This window comes from Gracilinanus agilis, chromosome 5, assembly GCF_016433145.1.
Source record: "Gracilinanus agilis isolate LMUSP501 chromosome 5, AgileGrace, whole genome shotgun sequence".
NCBI lineage: Eukaryota > Metazoa > Chordata > Mammalia > Didelphimorphia > Didelphidae > Gracilinanus > Gracilinanus agilis.
The window spans coordinates 38,415,512-38,437,891 of NC_058134.1; the positions used below are offsets into that span (position 1 = coordinate 38,415,512).

Sequence of the window (22,380 nt, forward strand, 5' to 3'; positions counted from 1 at the left end):
TACATTTGAGGGGACAGGAACACATTTTATTAGATAGATGTGGGTATTTGAGAGGGGAAACATCTTTTCTTGTGTCAGTTTACTGTTGTAACTGGTGAGAGACTATGCTGTAAGGGGAGAGATATGGGGGGGTGGCTACTGTCCTCTGATGTCACATGCCTCAGAGTAACAGGCCTCTCTCTTCCTTGCTTAGAACTGATACTACCATAGAAGAATGGTGAGAGCTAGGTAATTGGGGTTGTGACTTGCCCAGGGTCATACAACTAGGAAGTATCTGAGATCAAATTTGAACCCAGGACCTCCTTTCACTAGACCTGACTTTCTCTCCAATGAGCTACCCAGATGCCTCTTGATATGTCTTTGAAGTAAAGAAACCATTGTAAAAAACTAGAAAAAAGAAAATGGTTTGAGCAGCTAGTCTTAATGAAGTAGGTAGTAAGGCCATCTGCTCAGAGAGAAGAGACGTGGGTACAAGCTGGGCATTTGAGGAAAAGAGGAGGTTTATAATCATTCTGTTAAGGTCTGATAGATGGAGGTAGAGAGAATTGGATAAAAGAATTTCTCCATGGGGCCCAGTTGAAGTTAGATACCATGAATATGCAACTTGAAGATGACCTTTTCAAAGGCACCTCAAAAAATGGGGCCATTGTGGGACTGCAACAAGAATAGGGAGGACCAAGGTGTATGATGGTCAGAGGAGGGGCCTCTTACTGGATAAAGACCAAAGAATCAATCAGAATGGAATGTTAGGCTTGGAAGAGGAATGAGAAGATACTGAAACTTTCCAAGAACCTCTAGGTTTGATGAGTTAGCATCATTGCTGGGAAGTCAGAACAATCGTAAGTATTGGCCCATGGATCCTTTGTGATTGTGCCACTCGCTTATGGTCACTGGGTCTCTCCCCTTCTCTCTCCTCTCAGAGCTTCACTGTCAGCATCGTCTTTTTGTCATATACCCTCAATGCTTGTTCTCCAGCTTAATACTAAAATTTGCATAAAATGAGCTATATAAAATCCAAAGCAGGTCAAAATAAACTGTAGACTTAAAGGACCACTTAAATATGTAACAGATTGTGATTGATATGAAATTTGTCCAACTCCCTTTTCCAAGTTTGGAGACTGGTTTCTGGACTCTTCTGAGGTCTTCTAAGTGAAAGAGAGAGCTCAGCAAAGAAAAGATCGACTTAATGACAAACTGAGACAATGAGCCAGAAAACCGAAAGATAGAGTAAAGAGAACAAAGGTTTGATTTTTTTTTTTAAAGTGCTAGGAGCACCTATTATGTTCTGAAGACCATTTCTGGTTAAAAAAAAATAATGGCAAGGAGTTAGTTAAGCAGAGTAACCCAAAAAACACTCCATTCTTTTCTGCCAAGTAAACCACTGGTATCCTCTTCTTAATTACTATTAACCACCACAGATACAATGGAAATAAACTTTTTATTTCATTATATTAATTTAACCCAGTAATTTGTGGTTCAAACACACAAAAGATCAACAGTAAAATTGATGTAAAAATTAAAAATCTGCTTTTTTTCTTTTTACTTTGAATATCCTCTACATAGTACTTGTGGCAGAATTTTTGGTGCCAACTTTCAACACTCAAGTGTTGGAAATGTTGCTGAGAATTTCTGGATTTCTTCTAAACCAAGACAAATCACAAGGAAAAGGCATTTTTTGCACTGATTTTTCCTTCGAAGATAAAGTAAGGCCATCTGGAAGGAAAGAAGAAGGAGAAGAAGAAGAAGAAGAAGGAAGAACTGGATCAAATACCATGTACTGGAAAGCTAATGTGCCCATCTAACAGAAGTTGAGTATACTGCATCTTTTTCAGTCCATAAAATCTATTTAGTTTTGTTTTACTCATTTGAAATGCATCAAATCCATTCATTTCTTGCAGAATATAGACATCTTTGGAGGAAAGTTTCCAAACTCAGGCCTTCATGCTCAGAGAATGGGAGTGGTGCTTCATTTAGGGAGAAATGAATCAGTTCATCCAAGCAAGCATAAAGCTTTTGAAGAAGCAGGATTCTCTAATGATGTATTTAAGCAAAACTTGTACTTTGTCATTTCCCAAGGAAGTCAACAAACATTTGTTAGGTGCCTACTATGTATCAGCCACTGTCCTACTCCAGTGGTTCCCAAGACCTCAGGCTTACTAGGGGGGCATCTACCTATTCCTTCTTTTGAGAGCTTCTGACAGTCTCTGCTTCCCCTTGATTGAATAACCTCACTCCTACTCCTCTCCACCCCATCTCCAACAAGAGTCCCAGTCTATTCTTGTTAAGGAGAATTGGTCATCAGCAGCAATCCTATATATATATATATTCATTGTGCCCAAAAAAGTAAGGATTAGAACTTTGTAGCCTAGCCCTCTAGCCTTGTTTTTGGTGGAGATTCAGACATGATTTCATTGATACAGGTGAGAAAATTCTCTTTGAATCCACATCAGCCACCACTCAAAAATGTGGGCACAAAAACATCTCATGGAGGTACTGATAGGTTAAAGAAGTGCCCAGGGTCAAGTGGCTAATATGTACCGGCTTTAACTAGGAACTCCTTGCCTTTGAGGCCAGTGTTTTATCCGCTATGTCAGATTGCCAGCATCCATACATACATACGCTCATATACATGTGTATATGTACTAGTCTTGGAGAGAGAGTTGTGTGGGACCCTGAGGGGTTAAGTGATGTGTGCATGTGTCAGAAGCCAACAATATAGAGAGCCACATGTATAACGGTATTAGGAACAACATTGTTTCAACGTTTGCCTTGGCTGCTGGATATTCATTCCCAGCTCTGCTTTCTCATTTAAGTCGTATGGATTAAAAGTGGAATAACAAGTAACATCTCATTCATTTACACAGGGGCCAGGGCAAGGCAGAGACGTGGGAACCTAGGCATGGAGTAGAAAAGACAGAGAGGGTCTGAAGAGGCTGCAGAGTTTGGTGGAGATGACACTGGACTGATCTCAGTTTTCTGCTACCAAATCACTGTGGGACCTTGATGAGTCCCTCGAGCCCCAACTCTACAGGAGAGAGGACAGTTTCCTGCCAACTTCCCAACGTGGTAGTGAGCATTCTATGAGATAGTGAATGTGAAAGCACTAGAAATATACAAGCTGTCATCGTTTTTACGAAAAGGGATTTGGATCAACATCATCCTAGATGGACCTCATGATTCCCTTTAGATGCGATTATTCAACTAAGCCAGATATTCGCTTTGAAGTCTTGTGGACTCTTACCCAATTCCTTTCACATCCATTCCACAGCTCTTCCCTCTCTTTGAGCAAGAACCTTTGATTGTTTCTCCCCAGTGGACTTAGAGTACCATTGGCTCACAGACTTTGGGCTAGAAAGGACCTCACAGGTCTTTAAATCCAGCCCCCTCATTTTGTGGTAACTGAAACCAAAAGGGGTCATACTCAAAAGGGGTTACTCAAGGTCATAGTGGTGGCCGTATTTGGCCAGCATGGGGGAATCACCCTACATAATGTTTTCTCTTTCACTTCATGCCATGACAGGGCACAGAGACAACCTGTAAAGACCAAGATCAAATAAGCCGGTGCATTGGATGCCCATCCCCTACAAAGACATGACCAAAGATATTCAAATTCCTTTCTCATGTCAGATGTGAAGAATGTGGCTTTATGACAGGACAGTCTTTTTATCCTGACACAGCTGAAGGAAGAGCTCAGTACCTACCCATACATTCATTTTCTTACAGTGGTGAAGAATATTGATCCTTTTTTGCAGGTAGAACTGATGTGACGTTAACAACCAAAGATTTTGCACATTTCCTGGACATCTCATTCCATTATAGGATTGTCATCTTAGAGCTGGAAGGGCCCTCCGAGGCTATACTCGCCAATCCTCTCATTTTACAGATGAGCAGTCTGAGACCCAAAGAAGGAAGCATCTCGATCAGGGTACCATAAGCAGGAAATGATAGAGCTAAGATGGAAATCTGGGTCTCAGAAATCCAAGCTCTTTTCATGGCCTCTTGCCGGTATTGTCCAAGCCACTGAAGAGTTCAAATAAAGGCACCTTTTCCTTTCAAGTCCTGGGCTGTTTTGGGATCCTTGGAGATCCTACACAGCCTTACATGAGGGCAAGCTTCTGTCTAGTGTCTTTGATGCTCACCGTTGATCCACAGTATGGATATGGTCAAACCTCCATACCTGGTTGCCTTTCCCATCACACAATTGCAAGGACAAATTTTTCTTATGGTCACTCTCTGTGGCTTCTATGCATTTCCCAGAAAGGATATGGACAATCATTCCATTCTAGAAAAAAAAAAAAGCATTCCCATCTCATTTATGCCATTTAAGAAACATATATTAACTATCAGCCTGGCACCAGGAACATAAAGCCAGAAACTTTGCACCTGTCCCCAAAAATGTTCCACAATCGGTTATCTATTGTCTCTTCAGCCAGTCAATAAACATTTAACAACATACTATGTGCCAGGCACTATGTTAAGCACTGGGGATCAAAACAAAACAAAACAAAACAAAAACACATTTAACTGAGGGGAAGGGAAGCATGTATGCAGATGAGTAAAGATAAAAATTTGCAAAGCATGTATCTTGCAATGTGGCTCCCTGCTTTGCCCCCAGGATTGCTTTACATTGTTTTATTTTTTTTTTATTATTCAGTGTGATTTCACTTGTCATATTGTCAAATTATCATCATAGATTCAGACCTGGACCATAGGGATCACTGAGTTCAACCTCCTCATTTTACAAATGAGGAAATTGAGGCAGACAGAGTTTAAGTAACTTGCTTAGGTAACATCTCATTCATTTACACGGGGCCAGGGCAAGGCAGAGACGTGGGAACCTAGGCATGGAGTAGAAAAGACAGAGAGAGTCTGAAGAGGCTGCAGAGTTTGGTTGAGATGACACTGGACTGATCTCAGTTTTCTGCTACCAAATCACTGTGGGACCTTGATGAGTCCCTCTAGCCCCAACTCTACAGGAGAGAGAACAGTTTCCTGCTATTAAGCATCTGAGGCAGGATTTGAACCCCCAATATTCCTGATTCCAAGTCCAGTACACTATTTGCTATGCTATACTGCCTTGTGATCAAGAGGGAAAAAAGAATATTTCCAATAATTATGCTAACCATGAACAAAATATAAAGTACAATCAACTGTGATTTGGCCTGTCAGTGTTCTAGATTCTGGTACCACAAAGAAGACATCTTTAGGCTGTTTATTTTCTCTGTCTTTCCCCCATGCCTGGAACACTCTCCCTCTTCATCTCTGCTACTTGGCTTCCCTGATGTCGCCATATAGTCTCCTGTCCCCTTAAACCCTTACTTTCTGTCTTAGTAACAATTGTAAGACAGAAGGGCGTGGGCTAGGCAATTTGGGTTAAGTGACTTACTCAGGATCACACTGCTAGGAAGTGGTCACATTTGAACCCAGGTCCTCCCAACTCTAAGCCTTTCTCTCTCTCCACTGTGCCATCTAGTAGCTAGATTCTAGCTACTCCTATCTCCATATAGTCTTCAAGAACCCAGGGCCTTCCACTTTTGTGGAGGACTCTCATGTTATCAAACCTAATTGAATCTTCCTTTGGTGGTTCAGAAAGCTCTTTAGGATTAGAGAGGGCCTCCTTATGAGCGTTATGATTGCACTGCGTGGGTTAATTAATAGAGATTCAGACAAGAAGTTTGTTCTCTTCACAGCCAAAATACTCTTGCTACTACACTGTGACATTTGTGGTTGCTTCATTCCTTTCATTTCACTGATTCAACCTCCAAAAGGGCTTATTCATTTCTTGGAAAGCTGAATCAACAATAGCTTGTTTGCCCAAGATTCTTGGCATAAACTGAGGCAGACCCACCAGATTCCTATTTGAATTTCCCAACTATTAAAAAAAAACAACCAACCAAACCAGAAACTTAACTCCTTATTAAACCTTTCACTGGCTGTCCCTCATGCTTGAAGCTCTTTCCCTCCTCATCTCTGCTTTGCGGCTTCCTTCGAGGTCCAACTAAAATCTGACCTTCTACAAGATGCCTTTCCTTGTCCATCCCTGCCAAGGCTAGTGCTTTTTCTCAGAAATTACCTCCAATTTACCTTCTATGTATCTTGTAGGTACATAATTATGCATATGCGTCCTCGTTATAGATGTATTTGTATGTACATAATTATTTATCTCTATCCCCATTATAGATGCACCTTGAATAGACATAGTTGTTTGTGTCCCTATTACTGATGTATCCTGAATGTACATAATTGTCTGTATGTGTCCTCATTATTTAAAAATAAAAAGAATGTTTAAAAGCAAATAATGAGGAGAAAGGCAGCTAGGTGGCTCAGAAGATAGAGAGCCAGGCCTAGAGATGGGAAGTTCTGGGTTCAAATCTGGCCTCTGACACCTCCTAGCTAGGTGACCTGGGCAAGTTACTTAACCCCAGTTGCCTAGCCCTTACCTCTAATCTGCCTTAGAACTAATACTTTGTATTGATTCTTTTTTTTTTTTAAACCCTTAACTTCTGTGTATTGGCTTATAGGTGGAAGAGTGGTAAAGGTGGGCAATGGGGGTCAAGTGACTTGCCCAGGGTCACACAGCTGGGAAGTGTCTGAGGCCAGATTTGAACCCAGGACCTCCTGTCTCTGGGCCCGACTCTCAATCCACTGAGCCACCCAGTTGCCCCCACTTTGTATTGATTCTAAGACAAAAGGTAAGGATTTTCTAAAAGTAAATAATATAAATTTTTTTAGAAAAGCAAAAATGGAAAAAAATCAGGGGAGGAAAAATAGAGCTCAGCTCCCATAATAATGGACTGGTCACTCTCTTGTGGCTTTGTAGGAGTTGTGATTGCTTTCAGGGGGCAACTCCGACAATAATAATAATTAGCATTTATATGGCACCAGCTATGTGCCAGGCTGTGTGAAGCACTTTACAAGTGTTATCTTTTTTTTTTAAATGTCATTTTGTAAAATCCTTACCTTCTGTATCAGAATCAATAATGAGTATAGGTTTCAAAGCAGAAGAGTGATAAGGACTAGGCAATAGGGGTTAAGTGACTTGTCCAGGGTCACACAGCTAAGAAGTATCTGAACCTGGATTTGAACTCAAGTCCTCCTGATTGCAAGCCCAACACTGTAGGTGTGGTACCGTCTAGTTCAGTGAAAAGAGAAGAGGACCCAGGGCAGAGCCATAGAGGACACCCACAGTTAGGTGTGACATGGTGAAGAACCAGCAAAGGAGACTGAGGAGTAGTTAGACAGATAGGGGGAGAGCAGGGTCACACAAACCCTAAAGCACATAGATTGTCCATACGAGGTGATGAACAGCACCATGTGTGTCAGAGAGGTCAAGAGGGTTGAGGCCTGGGGAAAGAGCGTCAGATCTGACAATGAAGATTTCACCAGTAACTTCATTTATTTCTATTTTTTTTTTAAACCCTTACCTTCCGTCTTGGGGTCAACACTGTGAATTGGCTCCAAGGCAGAGGAGTGGTAAGGGCTAGGCAATGGGGGTCAAGTGACTTGCCCAGGGTCACACAGCTGGGAAGTGTCTGAGGTCACATTTGAACCCAGGACCTCCCGTCTCTAGGTCTGGCTCTCAATCCACTGAGCTACCACCCAGCTGCCCTCTCACCAGTAACTTTAGAGAGAGGCAACTAATGCTACTGAATGAAGCCAGGATGTCTAGCTCCATATTTTTGGAAGATGCCTTTGCCAGGGTCCCTAAAATCACGTTCCCTCATTCAATTCCTCTCCCCTCAACCACTCTGTATCAGGCTCAGAGCTTTTCTGCGTATCCTGAGATTCCAAGAGCCGAGGTTCTTCGGATTGGCTAAGAGCATTCGCTCTGCCTGCTGACTGTAACTTAACCTGACGGACCAAAGCGGAGTACTCGGGATGCCCCCGACGCGGCCTCGGCGTTCGGTTCCTGTCTTGCTGCGAGCTGAGTCTCTGGCAGCCTGTGTGACCCCAGGGGATGCCATACCTCCTGGACATCCCAGTGCTGCCTCTGCAAGGAGAGCGTGTCCTCTGTGCAGGTCTGAAGAGTCAGCTGCCCCTCTTGGTTCACATCAAAGCAAAGCTTTGGGCTCTTCCCACACCTTATTTGCTTCTTGCTGGTATACTCCAGGTGCTGCAAGATAGACAGCGTTCATTAGCTGGGCCGCCAAGGCAGAGGCACGGAGAACTGTGAGTTTTCCTCTTCTTTTTTATCCTTTCTTATAAGGAATGGCTTACTGGGTTGGGGGAAAGAGAGGAGAATTTTCAGGAATGAAAGTGATGTAAAAACAGGGTATCGTTATCTGTTTCTAAAATCATGACTAGAGGCAGCTGGTAGCTCAGTGGATGAAGAGCCAGGTCTGGAGACGGGAGGTCCTGAGTTCAAATGTGGCCTCAGACACTTCCTAGCAGTGTGACTCTGGACAAGTCACTTGACCCCCATTGCCTAGCCCTTACTGCTCTTCTGCCTTGGAACTAATACATAGTAGTGATTCTAAGATGGAAGATAAGGATTTGTTTTTTTAAAGCGTAGCTACTGAGACAGCCTCCAAACCATTTAGTGTCTCAAAGTTGATTGTAACTGATTGTGACCAAAAGAGAAATCCTACTCCCACCCAGGGGCAGGGATCACAGGATCACAGGATCACAGATTTAGAGCTCGACAGGACCACAGTGTTCACTTACTCCAATTTCCTGAGGAAATGGAGGCCCTAAAACGGGGGAACTTTCCAGAGGTCACACACCACTTACTAGTGGCCCAGGCCGATTCCAATGGGACTGGCTGTGTGGCCATTCAATATTTCTGAGCCTCCGTTTTCCCACTTGTAAAATGGGGAGAATACTAACTTCCCAGGGAGTTTGTGAGGATCTACTGTGAAAGAATTTGAAAATGCATGAAAAGACTTTGAAGGGCTGGCCATCTACACGTGAGGTTTTATAATCTCATCACCTTTCTTCACTGGCGTGCCTATCACTGAGTTAGCAATAATTGTGCCTCGGTTAAACCTCATTGGCTACGATGCTGCCACTGCACAAAACTTTTGTCTATCATTCAGGAAAGAGCCTAATGATCTAAATGAGTGAAGCCTGGATGAAGAGTCAGGAGACCTGGGTGCAAGTCAGAGGCTCACAGGTTAGAACTGAAGGGGATTTGGGCTTCCATCCAGGAGAACCTCATTTTGCAGAGGGTCCAAAGCAGTTCTCTAACAAAGGTGATAAATGGCAGGTGGGCTTTGAATCCAGGTCCTCCAACACCAAACCACTCCATCCACTGTACCCATCATGGGCCTGCCATTTAGTGGCTGCGTGTCTTTGGGTAAGTGACTCCACTTCTGAATCCAGTCAATGTACCCATTTGTAAAAAGGGGACAATCTTGCATTCCCAACCTCAGTGGGTGGGAAGGAAGGGGGATAGGAGTGGACTAAGACGATTAAACAAGATAGTGTTTGTGAAGGGGCTTTCCAGTTTATAAAAGTTCAACTCTGAATGTGTGTATAGGGGAGAGTGAGGACACATAAAAAGAGAGGGAATGTGCTGTAGTGGGACATGAGCCTCAGAGTCAGAAGATTTCCGCTCTGCTTCCTCCTTTGGGACCTTGAGCACATGCCAGCCCCTCCCTGAGCCTCCATCTCCTCGTCTCTAAAATGTAACAGTCTCTAGGGCTGCCCTCACTTGTCATCTGTGACCCCACAGTAAATGATGGGGCACCAGAGACAAAATTCAGCCACTTGACCATTTGGCCCTTTGGCCTTGGGCCAGCTTCCTGATCTCCCCTTACCTGTTGCTGCCGGCTGTCACTGCAGGGAGAGAGTGTCACCAAGCCTCCAAGAAGTCCCTCTCCAGATACGTAATCAGCACAGAAGCCAACACCAGAATTATAGAGCTGAAAAGAGTCATTGAGAAGGAAATGACACCCCGGCCAATAATGACCAGAAACTCTCATCTATGGAAGAGTCTCCCTTGTTCTTCTGGGTGATTTTTTAACTCTGAGTTACAGAATGCATTTCACAAACACAAAGCAGGGTCGAGCCAAAAACCTATGATTGCATAGGATCTCTCCATCACAGACAGGGCCCATCTGGATGATTAAGATTGGGGTTCACCTCAAACATCTGAATTAAAATCTGGTGGTTCTTTGTTAGCCACAGCGAGTCCAAACTGAAGAAAGGTTTCAATTACTAGCAAAGCCTTCTAAAGTTTCCTGTTTGTATATGATGTTGTTCTAAATGTGCTAACCTTGGAATGCTGCAAAGTAAAAACTTTACTGTGCGGGGCAAGTAGGTGGCCCAGTGGATAGAAAGCCAGGTCTAGAGAGGGGGAAATCCTGGGTTCAAATCTTGCCTCAGACACTTCCAAGCTGTATGACCCTGAGCAAGTCACTTAACCTTCATTGCCTAGCCCTTATCACTCTTCTGTCTTGGAATCAATACATAGTATTGATTCAAAGATGGAAATAAGAGTTAAAACAAAACTTTCCAGTGAAACTCCCAGCAAAAGCAAAAGAGATTGGTCTAACCATTCACTTCCCAAAACACAGATCAGATTATTCAAATTGGTGACCCATAAATTTAGTCTGCTTATCTCCCCGGATGTCTTTCTACCTTGGACAACCTTTGTGAATAAGAAATAAGCTGAGTTCACAGTTAAGGGAGACGAGAAAGACATAGTGACTGGATTATGTTGCCTTTGAGAAATTGCACAGGCTTTCAGACATTCTGAGTTTCTCAGTAGGTCAAAATCCGACCTCTTTAACATTAATGAGCTCTTGGTGATTCAATATTGTCTCATCAATCAAGAAGAACATGTATTAAGTGCCTCCTATTTGCCAGGCACTAGAGATCCAAAGACAAAAATGGATAGAACCTCAGAAGATTCCAAATTAGAACTAACCAAAAAGCAATAGAAAGAAGTCTGATGACTATACCCTGGCCACAACATGTTACTAATATGTACTTGCATGTTAGAAATTATGTAAAAGACACTATGAAGGTTGTAGATGGCCAGAAAGAGGTATACCTTCCAGGTAGGGCCTACAAGAGGCAACTGATTGATGTTCAACTCGGTAGTTACTGTAGTATTCCTGTGATACCCAACCCAAAACAAAACAGAGGAAGGTCTCCAGAGTCTGGAGTGAATCCTTTATGGTGGATTTGTGGAAAGACACAGACATAGAGGCAATCCTAGAGGGGGGAAAGGCTTGGAGAGGCTTCCTTCTGAATGTGTGGAGGGAGCCTTATTCTGATAAAAAAAACAAACAAACAAACACTGAGCCACCTTGTAGCCAGGGATCGAGACAGAGAGATTTATCAGAGTCTCAACTGTAGCTCTAAGAGAAGCCCTATTAGGAATCAGGAGAATGGACCACGGTGGCCTCTGAGATGCCTTCTAGGCCTCTGGCCTAGGACTGTGTGATTTCAAACCAACAGAAACATCAGTTTTGTCTCCATGAGCTTGCCTGGCATGTTCTCCCTCCCCTTCTGGAATGCCTGGATCTCTCCAAGGCTCTGTTCAAAGGCTCCCTCCTTAAGAGGCCTTTCTTTAGTCCTCCAGTTGTTAGTGGGCTCCCCTCTTGACGGCGTCTTGTTTTCTGTATTCATCTGGTAATTCTTTATCCATGAACCTACCTCCACCCTAGTAGACTGTATAGTCCCTGAGAGGTGAGACTGCTTTATCCTTTGTCCTTGTTTCCCTAGAGCACTCAAGAAATGATGGATGGGCGGTAATTTCCACCGTTTCTGTCCTTCTTTCTGTGGGGTCAACTCTTACCTTTCCAGAGAAGCCTGGCTTGTGTTCAGATGGGTACAGCTCCGGGGAGAGATTGGCCAGAAACCAGTGGAAAGTCCTGCAGCCCAATCTTTTTTGTAGCTGAAGCCTTTCGCTGCAGTCCTGCTTCTCAGTCTGGAGGAGAAAACACAGGAAGCAAATTTAATGGTGTATGAATAAGAGCCATAGAAAACCATGAGCTCTCTAAGGGCAGAGACCTTGTTTTTATCATATTTGTAGCCCTGATGGTTTGCGCACTGCCTCGCGTGGCAGCTGCTGAGTTATTTGTTGACCTGTTGGCTTACAGAATAACTGACTAGTTGAAGGCCACTTTCAGAGCACCCAACTATCCCTTTAGATTAGGCTTTTAAAAGGAGTGATGGTCTGAAAGAAAAAGCATTGAAAAAAGAAAAGGAGTGCACTAGAGACGGAAATTAGAACCCAGATGGCCAGAGAGACGCCAGGCAGATCTAAACTGACCCTGGTTGTTTAGGGGGGAACCCTGGGAATCAGCAAGTGAGTTGTGTGGCCTCAAGAGAGGTAGGTTCTGGAGCACAGCAAGAGTTCCCCAACCAGGTGGAAAATAGCATCAAGAACCCCAGACCCTGCCTTTAACGGATACTGTGTGGGTTGTGGTTGTTCAGGAGAAGGGGATGAATGCTGAACCCTGAGCTCTCTCCATTTGGGGGGTATTTCAGACTAGGAGAATAGAAGTATTTTGGAAGTCCTCGGATTAGTAGTCTCTCTCTGAGTCTCTCCAGATGAGACAGACAGACAGACAGACAGACAGACAGACAGACAGAGACGGAGAGAGAAGAGTGGGGGGAGAGAGAGACAGAGAGAAAAAGAGAGAGAGAGACAGACAGAGAGAGAAAGAGAAGAGTGGGGGGGGAGAGACAGAGAGACAGAGAGAGAGAGAGACAGAGAGATAGAGAGACAGAGAGAGAGAGAGAGAGAGAGAGAGAGAGACAGAGAGAGAGAGAGAAGAGTGGGGGGGAGAGACAGAGAGACAGAGAGACAGACAGAGACAGAGACAGAGAGATGAGAGAGACAGAGAGAGAAAGACAGAGAGAAAGGGGAGAGAGAGAGAGAAGTTGACTCTGAAAAGCACTTTCCCCTTGGGGTAGGGGGTAGCCTCAACCCTAGGGCAGTGCTACGAGTTTCTGGGGCTGGGTTGGAAGCAGGAGCCGGATGTTAGATGTGGGATTCGGATGAGATGCAGAATGAGGTGCGGGTCCCTGGAGAAGGTGAGGGCCCGCCGGAGGAGAAGGATGCTGCCTGGGGCTCAGGTTTCATCTTCTACTGGAGCTCCTTAGCCAAGAGGCTTGCAGGGGAGTCAAAGGCTTTTTTCCTTTTGCCGTTTAGACAAGCACAAAGCAAATCCTGGAGATCCTCGGGGACCCTCTGGGGAGGGGCATGAGCCATTGCACGTGATGATCGAGCCTGCAAATCCAGAGAGGTGGGCCTGGGCCAAGGGCACCCCTCCTACTAGCACGGCTACTCCACGGATGACGGTGGTCCATAGGCCCCATGGCGCACTTTAGTGAGAGCAGAACCAACCCCGGCACCCCACCAGGGCGCTCTCTTCCGAGGCTTTCTCCCTGTGGGCCGGTAGGTGGCGCCCTTCACCTGGTGAACGCCGGGCCCTCGTCAGATTCCAGAAATCAGACAGGAGCCCAGGGTGGAGTTTGTCTAGCAAGAGAGACCCCGGGGCTCCCGGGGGGTGAGGGGAAAAGTGAACCTCGTGAGACAGACAGTCCCAGGAAAGGAGGCGAGGGCCCCAGAACCCCCTCCGTTTCTAGAAGGCCTCAGAGTTTTTACTGTACATTTTCTAAACCACTCCCCGAGCCGCCCTGGGAGGGACGCAGGACGAGCTCGATTAGCCTGGATTTATGCCTGCAGAAGCTTGTAGGGCACGGTGTGGGGCCGTGAGTCCCCCGCCGGAGGGCCTGGGTTCAGATCTTGCCATTGCCACGGATGCGAGCTTTGGGTTGGGACATCCGTTCCACCTCTGTAAAGTGAGAGATTGGATTAGGCGGCTCCTCGGTCCCTTCCTTCCAGCTCTGAATCTCTGACCCAAAGACTTTTCCAGGATTACAAAACTGTTCAGAGGTGCAGCTGGAGCCAGGCTAGATATTCACGCCGAGTGGTACAAAGAGTCTGGGTTGGGGTTGTGTGTGTGTGTTGGGGGGAGGGGGGTTGGCCCTCTAATTTCATTACTAAGAGAACTCCTAACGTTGGGCCTCCCACTCGTCATGAAGATGAGCCCTTCCTCCACATTTGACATTTTAGAGTTGCCCACAGGTCCTGAGGGGGTGAGAAAGCCTGCCCCCCCCCGGGGGCACAGCCAGACCATCTCTTCCTGACTCTGAGGCCCAGGGGCTCCCTACTAACTATGCCATGATGATACTGTGATGCCTCTATAGAATCCAAATTTGGATCCCATTTTTTAAAACTAAAACAAAATATATTGTGCTTTAGACCATTTGTAAAAAGTAGGCGTTATAATCATCATTTCAAGTAGTGCAATAAGCAAATCTGAAAAAAAAACTGTGAGAAATAAACAGGGAAATTACATTATGTTTAAAAACCACAAAGAAACAACGTTCTATTAAATATCTATTATTCTAAATGGCATAGCATCTAATTTCTTAGAGGAAAAGTTAAACAAACTGCAAAAAAAAGTTGTGGTATATGTGCATAATTATATATGGCAATATGTGTATTATATATTCCTATAGACAGGAGTCTTTAATATTCTTCTTTCAGACATAGATAATCCTAATGAGATAATAAGCAGGAAAGAAAACACAGAACAGATTGTTGGATAACTAACCTTAAAAGACTTTTAGTGGCTTGTGAATGGAAATGTCAGACTCTGCTTCGGGCAAGTGACTTTGGACAGGTTCCTAAGCCTCTGAAAATACGGAGTCCTCAGTTTCCTCACAAGTTATATGGAGGGCCTTGGCTAGATGGTCTCTGAAATCTCTTCTAGCTGCAACATCCAGCCCAGACCCATCTGACAAGGTAGCCAGAGGGCAGGAGTGCAATATTGTGAGGCAGCACTAAAACAAATCAAAATGTCCTTTGACCAAGCAGCCTCCGCAGAGATGGGCAGTGGATTTCCCTGAGGCTCTGAGGAGTTTATCTATATCTCCATGTCTATATTTCTGTCCAGGAGTCCCTATATGTCAACCACCAGAAGGCTGGGAGAAGAGTGGGCATATGAACTTCTGTAAATTATTTAAATGATAATGCATTTAAGGTCAATGCCAGCCTCATGGATTTGCCAAGTATATGTCATTTCAGCCCATCAGGCTTAACAGTAACACTCGAGTTTCTTAAGAAAAAGCTCCTAAACCTGGAGGAAAGTTCTGAGCCAAAATCCTATCCACAGATTGGGGTGTCTGGCAAGCTAGCCTTGAAATGCCCACAGAGACCCAAGAGTAAACACCATACTTTCTTATCCTGATATATAGGGGATGGAAGGGGAAGTGACTTTATTCATCTTAGCTAGGGAATTGAGTCAGTGTGGAAGTAGCCTTGGGGCTCGAGTTTAGAGACAACCTGGGTTTGAATCCTATTTTCATAGAGAGCCAGAACTAGGGTAGGGCAAGTGGTGCTTTTACCCAGAGCACAGAATTTTGAAGATGCCAAAAACACAGTCTTTCAGAAGCAGAGTAGAAACAACAGAATCTAGCATTTACTTTTTGGTTCAGATCTGTAATTTAATGGGTGTAAGGAACTTCCTTAATCTAAGGATAATTTTAGGATAATTAAGGATCATATTCTAAGGATAATAACTAATTCAGATTATTAGCTACTATGTAACTTCAGAGTCTTACAGTTACCAGGGGGCAGTAAGAGGTTATGTGACTTGCCCAAGGTCACACAGCCAGCATGGGACAGAGGCAGTTCTTGAATCCAAGTTATACTGACTCTAAGACCAGCTCTCTATCCGCTATACACACTGCCTCTCAGAATCTAGGTAATGTAGGGCAGCTAGGTGACTCAGTGGACTATCTATAGATAGATGGGTGACTCCAGCGCCAGGCCTGGAGATGGGAGGTCTGGGGTTCAAATCTGGCCTCAAACACTTCCTAGCCATGTGACCTTGGGCAAATCACTTAACCCCAATGTCCCAACCCTCACCGCTCTTCTGCCTTGGAACCAATACTCAATGTCAATTCTAAAACAGAAGGCAAGGGCTTAAAAAAAAAAAGAATCTAGTTAGCAGGAATCATTTACTCTAATAACAAGCTTCCAGATGGTCTGCTTCCTCCTTCATAGCTGTACCCCAGGTGAGCTTCTCTTTTGTCCTTTCCTACCTCTGACCTCCTCGGCAGTGTCCCAGATTTCTGAGCCTCATAGAATTAGAGGCACCATTTGGGTGGTTTCCCTTAGATTATAAAAATTGCCAATTACAGCTCTGCGTGTGCCCTGTATGCCTGGCACATAGTAGGTGCTTAATGAATGTGACTAGCTATGTGACCACCAGTAAGTCACAAAGACTCACCAAGCTTCAGACTCCTCGTCTATAAACAGGAATACCAAGATCTGCCCTATTTACACTCGAGGTTATTAGGATAGGAATCTGCAAGTCTTAGCAGCCACATAAATGTGAATTATTATTATGGCAAGCTTTGCTCTCCGGGATGAATGCCCTGCATTGTAAGCATTTGAGCACAGATCATTAGAGTCCCTTGACTATTTCGCTTATATTTTTTTGTCCCCAGACTTAGTAAGTGCTTAATAAATGCTTGCCACTGATGGACTACTTGATTGACAAGATCACTCCCAGTCCAGCTGTTTTCGTGGGATTTCTCTTGTTGGGTAGGAGGTTGAACTAGAGAACCTATGAGGTCCCTTCCAACTCTCAAATTTGATGGCCGTTAAATCATATGTTTTTATTGTGATGCCTGTGTATTACAAAGGAATATTACAAGCAGGAGAAGAAACAGTGTGGTACTCTAGAAGCAAGATGGATTTGAGTCAGAAAGACCACGGTTTGGGGCAGCTAAGTGGTTCAGTGGATAGAGAACTAGGCTTGGAGATGGGAGGTCCTGTGTTCAAATATGGCCTTAGATACTTCTAGCTGTGTGACCCTGAGCAAGTCACTTAACCCCTACTGCCTAGCCCTTAATACTCTTTGGCCTTGAAACTAATATTGAATATCAATTCTAAGACAGAAGGTAAGTTAAAAAAAAAAAAAAAAAAAAAGACCTTGCTTCAAATCTCACCTCTGCCCCTCACTATCTGTGTGAGGCAAATCACTTAACCTCCTTGTTCCAGGGCTGTCTCATCTGTAAGATGGCAGAGGTGTATCAGTGACCTTTGAGGACCCTTCCTTCTGGACATCTGGGATCCCATGACCTCCCGAGGGAAGGCAGATGATCTTCAGGTATTTCCCTCACTTCTCCTGACTCCCTTGGTACCCTCCTTGCCCCTTCCTGCAGTCTGAGATGTCTTGGAGCCAGGCGTGATGGTGACCCTTCCCTTACCTGGCTCAGAGAGAAAGCCTTGGGACTGTGCTGGTAGAAGGTGTCCTTGAAGGAGCCCAGCCAGGTCTCCACAATTCGGATCTTGTTTTTCAGGGCTGCTTCTTGGTCAGGGGAAGCATTGGGGGGCTGATTGCGGTAAACATGCCCCACTCGGGAGCAAGGTATGATTTCTACAGAGCCGCCACAGAGCCAAACCTGCCGTGAAGGTTAGAAAAAAGAAAAGAAAATTCTCTTATGCATTTTTTTAAGGTTCTCACAAATTCTCTCAGAGGAGTAAAGATTATGAATTAGAATCTTCAGGTCAGAGCTGAATTTCCCAAACTGGAGATTTTGGTAGGGGTATATCTAGGAAAGGAGGAAGGGATCAGCTCTTCCTAGGTCAGGCTGTGGGTGGGGGGAAGCCGAGGGAGCCATCCAGCTATGGTGCCTATATACTACACCCCACTCTTTTTTTTTAATGAGACAAAAGATGTTTATTATAACATAAAAGGCATATGCGATGTATGAACGAAGTACCAGACTCAGATCCTTTATTTATTTGTTTTTTAATTAATAGAATTTATTTACAAGCATCTCAGTCTCTCCCCTCTTGCATCATAGAAGGCATCGTCTGGGAGACAGATATATACATGTAAATGATGACTTTCGTGTTTCCATTTTTTAGTTCATTTTCTGGAGGTAACATTCACAATTTATTTTATATGCTTTGCCTTTTAAGAGAATCCTGGCAGTAGTGGTGGTGGTGATGGGGAGAAGATAATAGTCAGGAGGTCCTCTGTAAGGTGTGGAAGGTACAAGAAAGGACATGGTGGGGCCCTTTAATGCTCACAGTTTTCTGTCTTTCCCTGGACCAACTATATATATATATATATATATTTTAAACCTCTACCTTCCATCTTAGAATCCACACTATGCATCGGTTCTAAGGCAGAAGAGTAGTAAGGGCTAGGCAATGGGGGTCAAGTGACTTGCCCAGGGTCACACAGTTAGGAAGTGTCTGAGGCCAGATGTGAACCTACAAACTCCCATCTCTAGACCTGGCTCTCAATCCACTGAGCCACCCAGCTGCCCCCCTGGACCAACTATATTTCAGAGGGCCCCTGCTGAGATTTTTCTAATGTATATTCACTGAATATACATTAGAAATTTTGGTCATCCAGGTAGAAGCCCAGCTCATGTTCTTCAGCTCTTACCCTTATGGAGAGTTCCAGGTTTTCACTCCCCCAAATGGACATAAGAGAATCATATGCTCCAGTATTCTGAAAGTAATGCCGGTCGATGGCCAGAACTCCCCCCGGCACCACAGGGCTCCTGGGTGCAGAAGATGGAGAAAGGGAGGTTATTTCAGAATGATGCGCTCAGCTAGCTTCTTTTAAGAGTATTAGACAAGCTTGTCATTCCCGGGCCCCCAGGGCAATTCATTCATTCAGCAAGCATTTATGAGGTGCTGATCACATGCGAGATGCTGCTCGGTGCTGGGCATACAAAAAGAAACAAAAGGGTTCTTGTCTCTTTGCTCTGGCACCCAAAGGCAAATCTGCTGAATGATTTCACATTTACGCTTATGTTTCAGCACTTAAAGATCTGTTATTTCATCCCTGTGGGTTGTTCCCCAACTACCACAGATCACAAGTTTTCTACTCGGAGTCTCTGTGAGTGACGGCGGCCAAAACATTCATCCCCAGCCCTCCCCGTGGCCAACCTGGCAATGACCTCACCAGGCTTAACTGGCCTGCTCTTTGGACAGCACATGTGGCCCTGGACCCACACAGATTCTCTCCCTCTTAGGACTAGCCAGAGCTTGGGTTCCACTGGGGTGCCCTTTGAGAGCCTGAGGCATCTATGCCATGGTAAGGCATCGGAGAATCCTAGTGGAAGGGTTAGCCCTCCAGCTTCTAGAAATTGTTCTATTTCATGAGTCTTCATCTCCAGTCTGACTAGTTGGAGAACAAGAAAACATTTTCATTTATTCATTCTTTTGTTGTTATTCAGTCATGTCCAGCTCTTTGTGACCCCATTTTGGGTTTTCTTAGCAAAAATACTTCAAGGGTTTGCCATTTCCTTTTCCAGCTCATTTGACAGATGAGGAAATTAAAGCAAATGAGGTTAAGTGACTTGCTCAGGGTCACACGGCTAGTAAACATCTATCCCCTGATTTGAACTCATAAAGATAAGTCTTCCGGATTCCAAGCCCAGTGCTCTGTCCGCTCCACCCTCTAGCAGCCCTTTATTCATTCTATATCCATCTATCTACCTACTCTGTCTTTCTGTTCTATCTCCTCACTCATCTTTCTGTCTTTATTTATCTGCTCTATCATGTATCTGCTCTCTCTGTCTCCTCTATCATCTCTCTATCTATTAGCATGATGTATTATGCACATAGTAGGGAGTCAATAAGTACTTGATGAAATTCAATGAAAAGTATATAAAAAGAAAGAAGACTCGTATTCTTGGCACCTGATTCCTGACTGAGAGAAGCCTAGAAGTCCCAGGAATGGGATAAACCAACGGTGGCTCTCTGGGACTCTTTTTTTCATCTTGAATAATTACAAGGGTTACAGACTCAGAGCTGAAAGGAATCTTAGAGGTCATCTAGGCTGATGTCCTCATTTTATAAAACAAGGAAAACAAGACCTAGTGGGATAAAGTGACTTGCTCAAGGTCACATAGTTTGCTGGGACAGATCCGGGATTCATGTCCAGATCCTTTGATTTTAAGTCTAGGGTTCTTTTCCTTGGGTCTGGAGGCAACTGAGAAAAGAACGGATTTTGTTCCCAGCATTGGTCACTCAAAGGGGTCCAAAGTTGGAAGAGAGCAAGGTTGAAAGGGCACCTACATCTTGCCTGACCCCATAGCTTAGTTTCTATTAAATAAAAAATGTGCTGATCATTCGAAGCTCACAACTTATAGAATCTTTATTTTTAAATGCTTGATTGATTTTAATAAAATGCAAAAATAAATCCCATTTTGTTACCCCCCCCAAAAAATGGTGTCATTAGGCACCGTTACAACAAAGGGGAGCTGAAGTGCAAGGAAGCATATTTGCCTTTGAGATTTAAAAAATAAAGGCAACCCTATCCCTTTGGGGTAGTTTCTGTTCACACTGGGCATTCCCAACAGTTGTCAGTGCTATAAAGGGAGGTGCAAAGCATGGAGGGAAATGGCATCTTACCGGATGGGGCTGATGGGAGACTGGCGCATCTTCCTCTCATGCTCTGGTAAAGGTCTCCAATGGAAATTTAATTCCCAGTCAAATACACCTCGCTGCAAGTCCGTGGAATGGTAATATTGAAAATTCTTCCAGTCTATCACATCAATGATAGGAGATACCAGTCGGCTCCTAAAGAGAATTGTTCGGTGGGAGAAACTAAGCACAAACAGGGAAAGCCTCGTGGATGATGTGTGGATGGCAGTGTGTAGACAGAACGATGACTACGTATCGAGGGAATTGCGTGATCGTGACGATTTAGGCAGTGTGAGAGCTGGAATTCTAGCCCCCATCTTCCTGGGTTGAGACCCATCAATGGACTATAGTGCACGAGGTCATCTCTAGCTGGGATCAATGTACAACCTTGTGCCTGTGTGGGGGATATTATTAGAGCGCTCATCTGTCCTCCATGCACCAGCCCGGCAAGGGTGGAAGACGGCTCTTGGGTCTGCTCAAAGCTTCCTTAGGCTCAGCCTCTCTGTCCCTTCAACCAAGCCCGCAATGGTGTGGTCTCTGGCCTCCTCGCCCTCCTGGCTGACCCTCTAGGGACACATTCTAGTTTGTCAGTGACCCGCTTCAATTGCAGTCCCAGAACTGCTCAGCTGGACTTAAACAGAAGCTAAATGAAAATGTCTCTAAGGGACATGGCGACCGATGATTTCTTTCTCCCCATCTCTGGCTCTTTCTGGTGCCCTTCTCAGCCATGGTCCATACTGGGGCTACAGCATCAGTGGCTGTGCCCCTCCAACCAGTGCTTTCATCTAGTTGAGAAATGCCATTCCCTTGCGATGGGTTAAAGAACTAGGGACTAGTTCTAGGCAGAAAAATAATGGAATCAAGCCTGAAACCCACTTTGCAATGTAGAGACTCCATGCAGAATCTGGCGCTTCCTGTCTCAGACACTAGCTACAGGGAATTTTCAGTTCATCCTGCAGAGATTTAGCACCAAACATATAGAATAAATTCCCCCAAACACGTGAAATTCCGATTGCTGCCCCTCAGGATAACCAGAGAAGATATTATGGTCTTCTGTAAGGAACAGATTTTCCATAGATTGTCTCCTTCTTTTCCTCCTTTGTTCCCTCCTTCCTTTGTTTGTTCATTCCTCCCTTCTTCCCTTCCCTCCTTCGCTCCCTCTGGAAGGAATGCAAGCAGGATGGCCAATTGGACCACCCTAAAAATAATCATAATAGCAAGTATTTATGTGACAATAAAAATGTTTAATGCACTTTACATATATTATCTCACTTGTTCCTCACAGGAACCATATTAAATAGTCCTATTATTATCCCCATTTTACAGATGAGGAAATGGAGGCTGATAAAGACTTGCTCAGGGTCACCTAGTCAGTAAATGTCTGAGACAGGATTTGGGCTCAGGACTTCCTCACTCCCGAGTTCTGTAGGCTATCTATGAAGATACCAAATTGCATCTAGGTATTTGGCTGTGCCACATAAGCTGACATTTCCTGAAGAAGGAAGAAGCAGGTGGTGAGGGTACAGCTTTGACTTCCTGTTCCTGGCACCCTTGGAAGGTGGGACTCGATTTCTGGCCCAGCAAGAGGAGGGGATCTATCCTTTCCTTTTCTAAATGGCAGTGGAAATCCTTTTCCAAATATCTCCTCTATCTCCACACTCCCACATGTGGGGAATGGGGTTGGGTATCCAAGGTACAGCAGCCCCAAATATCTGGCTCAGACTCCCACCAACAAGACAGCCAAAAGCCCCTGAAGTTCTTTTCTTTATAGGGGCTCAACAATATTCCTCACTCTTGAAGCTACTGAAAGGTTCCTCAGAGCACTTAGCTCCTGGCTACTTAGACATCTGGCCAGATGCTTTTTGTATTCTGAAAATGCCTTTTGCTTTTTGTTTAAAATGCTACACTGAGGGGCAGCTGCGTAGCTGAGAGTCAGGTCCAGAGACGGGAGG

General features: G+C 44.5%; 1 protein-coding gene across 1 annotated transcript in view; it reads right to left on the reverse strand.

Annotated features, from left to right (window-relative positions):
- Window positions 1–1,443: 1,443 nt before the first annotated feature.
- Window positions 1,444–22,380, reverse strand: part of GALNT15 (polypeptide N-acetylgalactosaminyltransferase 15) — a 45,472-nt gene continuing 24,535 nt past the window's right edge. Inside the window, exons 4-10 of the mRNA XM_044677861.1 lie at window positions 20,417–20,584; window positions 18,438–18,555; window positions 17,245–17,439; window positions 11,747–11,878; window positions 9,759–9,863; window positions 7,967–8,113; window positions 1,444–4,282 (exon numbers count right to left, since the gene is read on the reverse strand). Of these exons, the coding sequence (XP_044533796.1) occupies window positions 4,136–4,282; window positions 7,967–8,113; window positions 9,759–9,863; window positions 11,747–11,878; window positions 17,245–17,439; window positions 18,438–18,555; window positions 20,417–20,584 (1,012 nt within the window). The 3' untranslated portion in view covers window positions 1,444–4,135. The remainder of the gene's footprint in view (window positions 4,283–7,966; window positions 8,114–9,758; window positions 9,864–11,746; window positions 11,879–17,244; window positions 17,440–18,437; window positions 18,556–20,416; window positions 20,585–22,380) is intronic.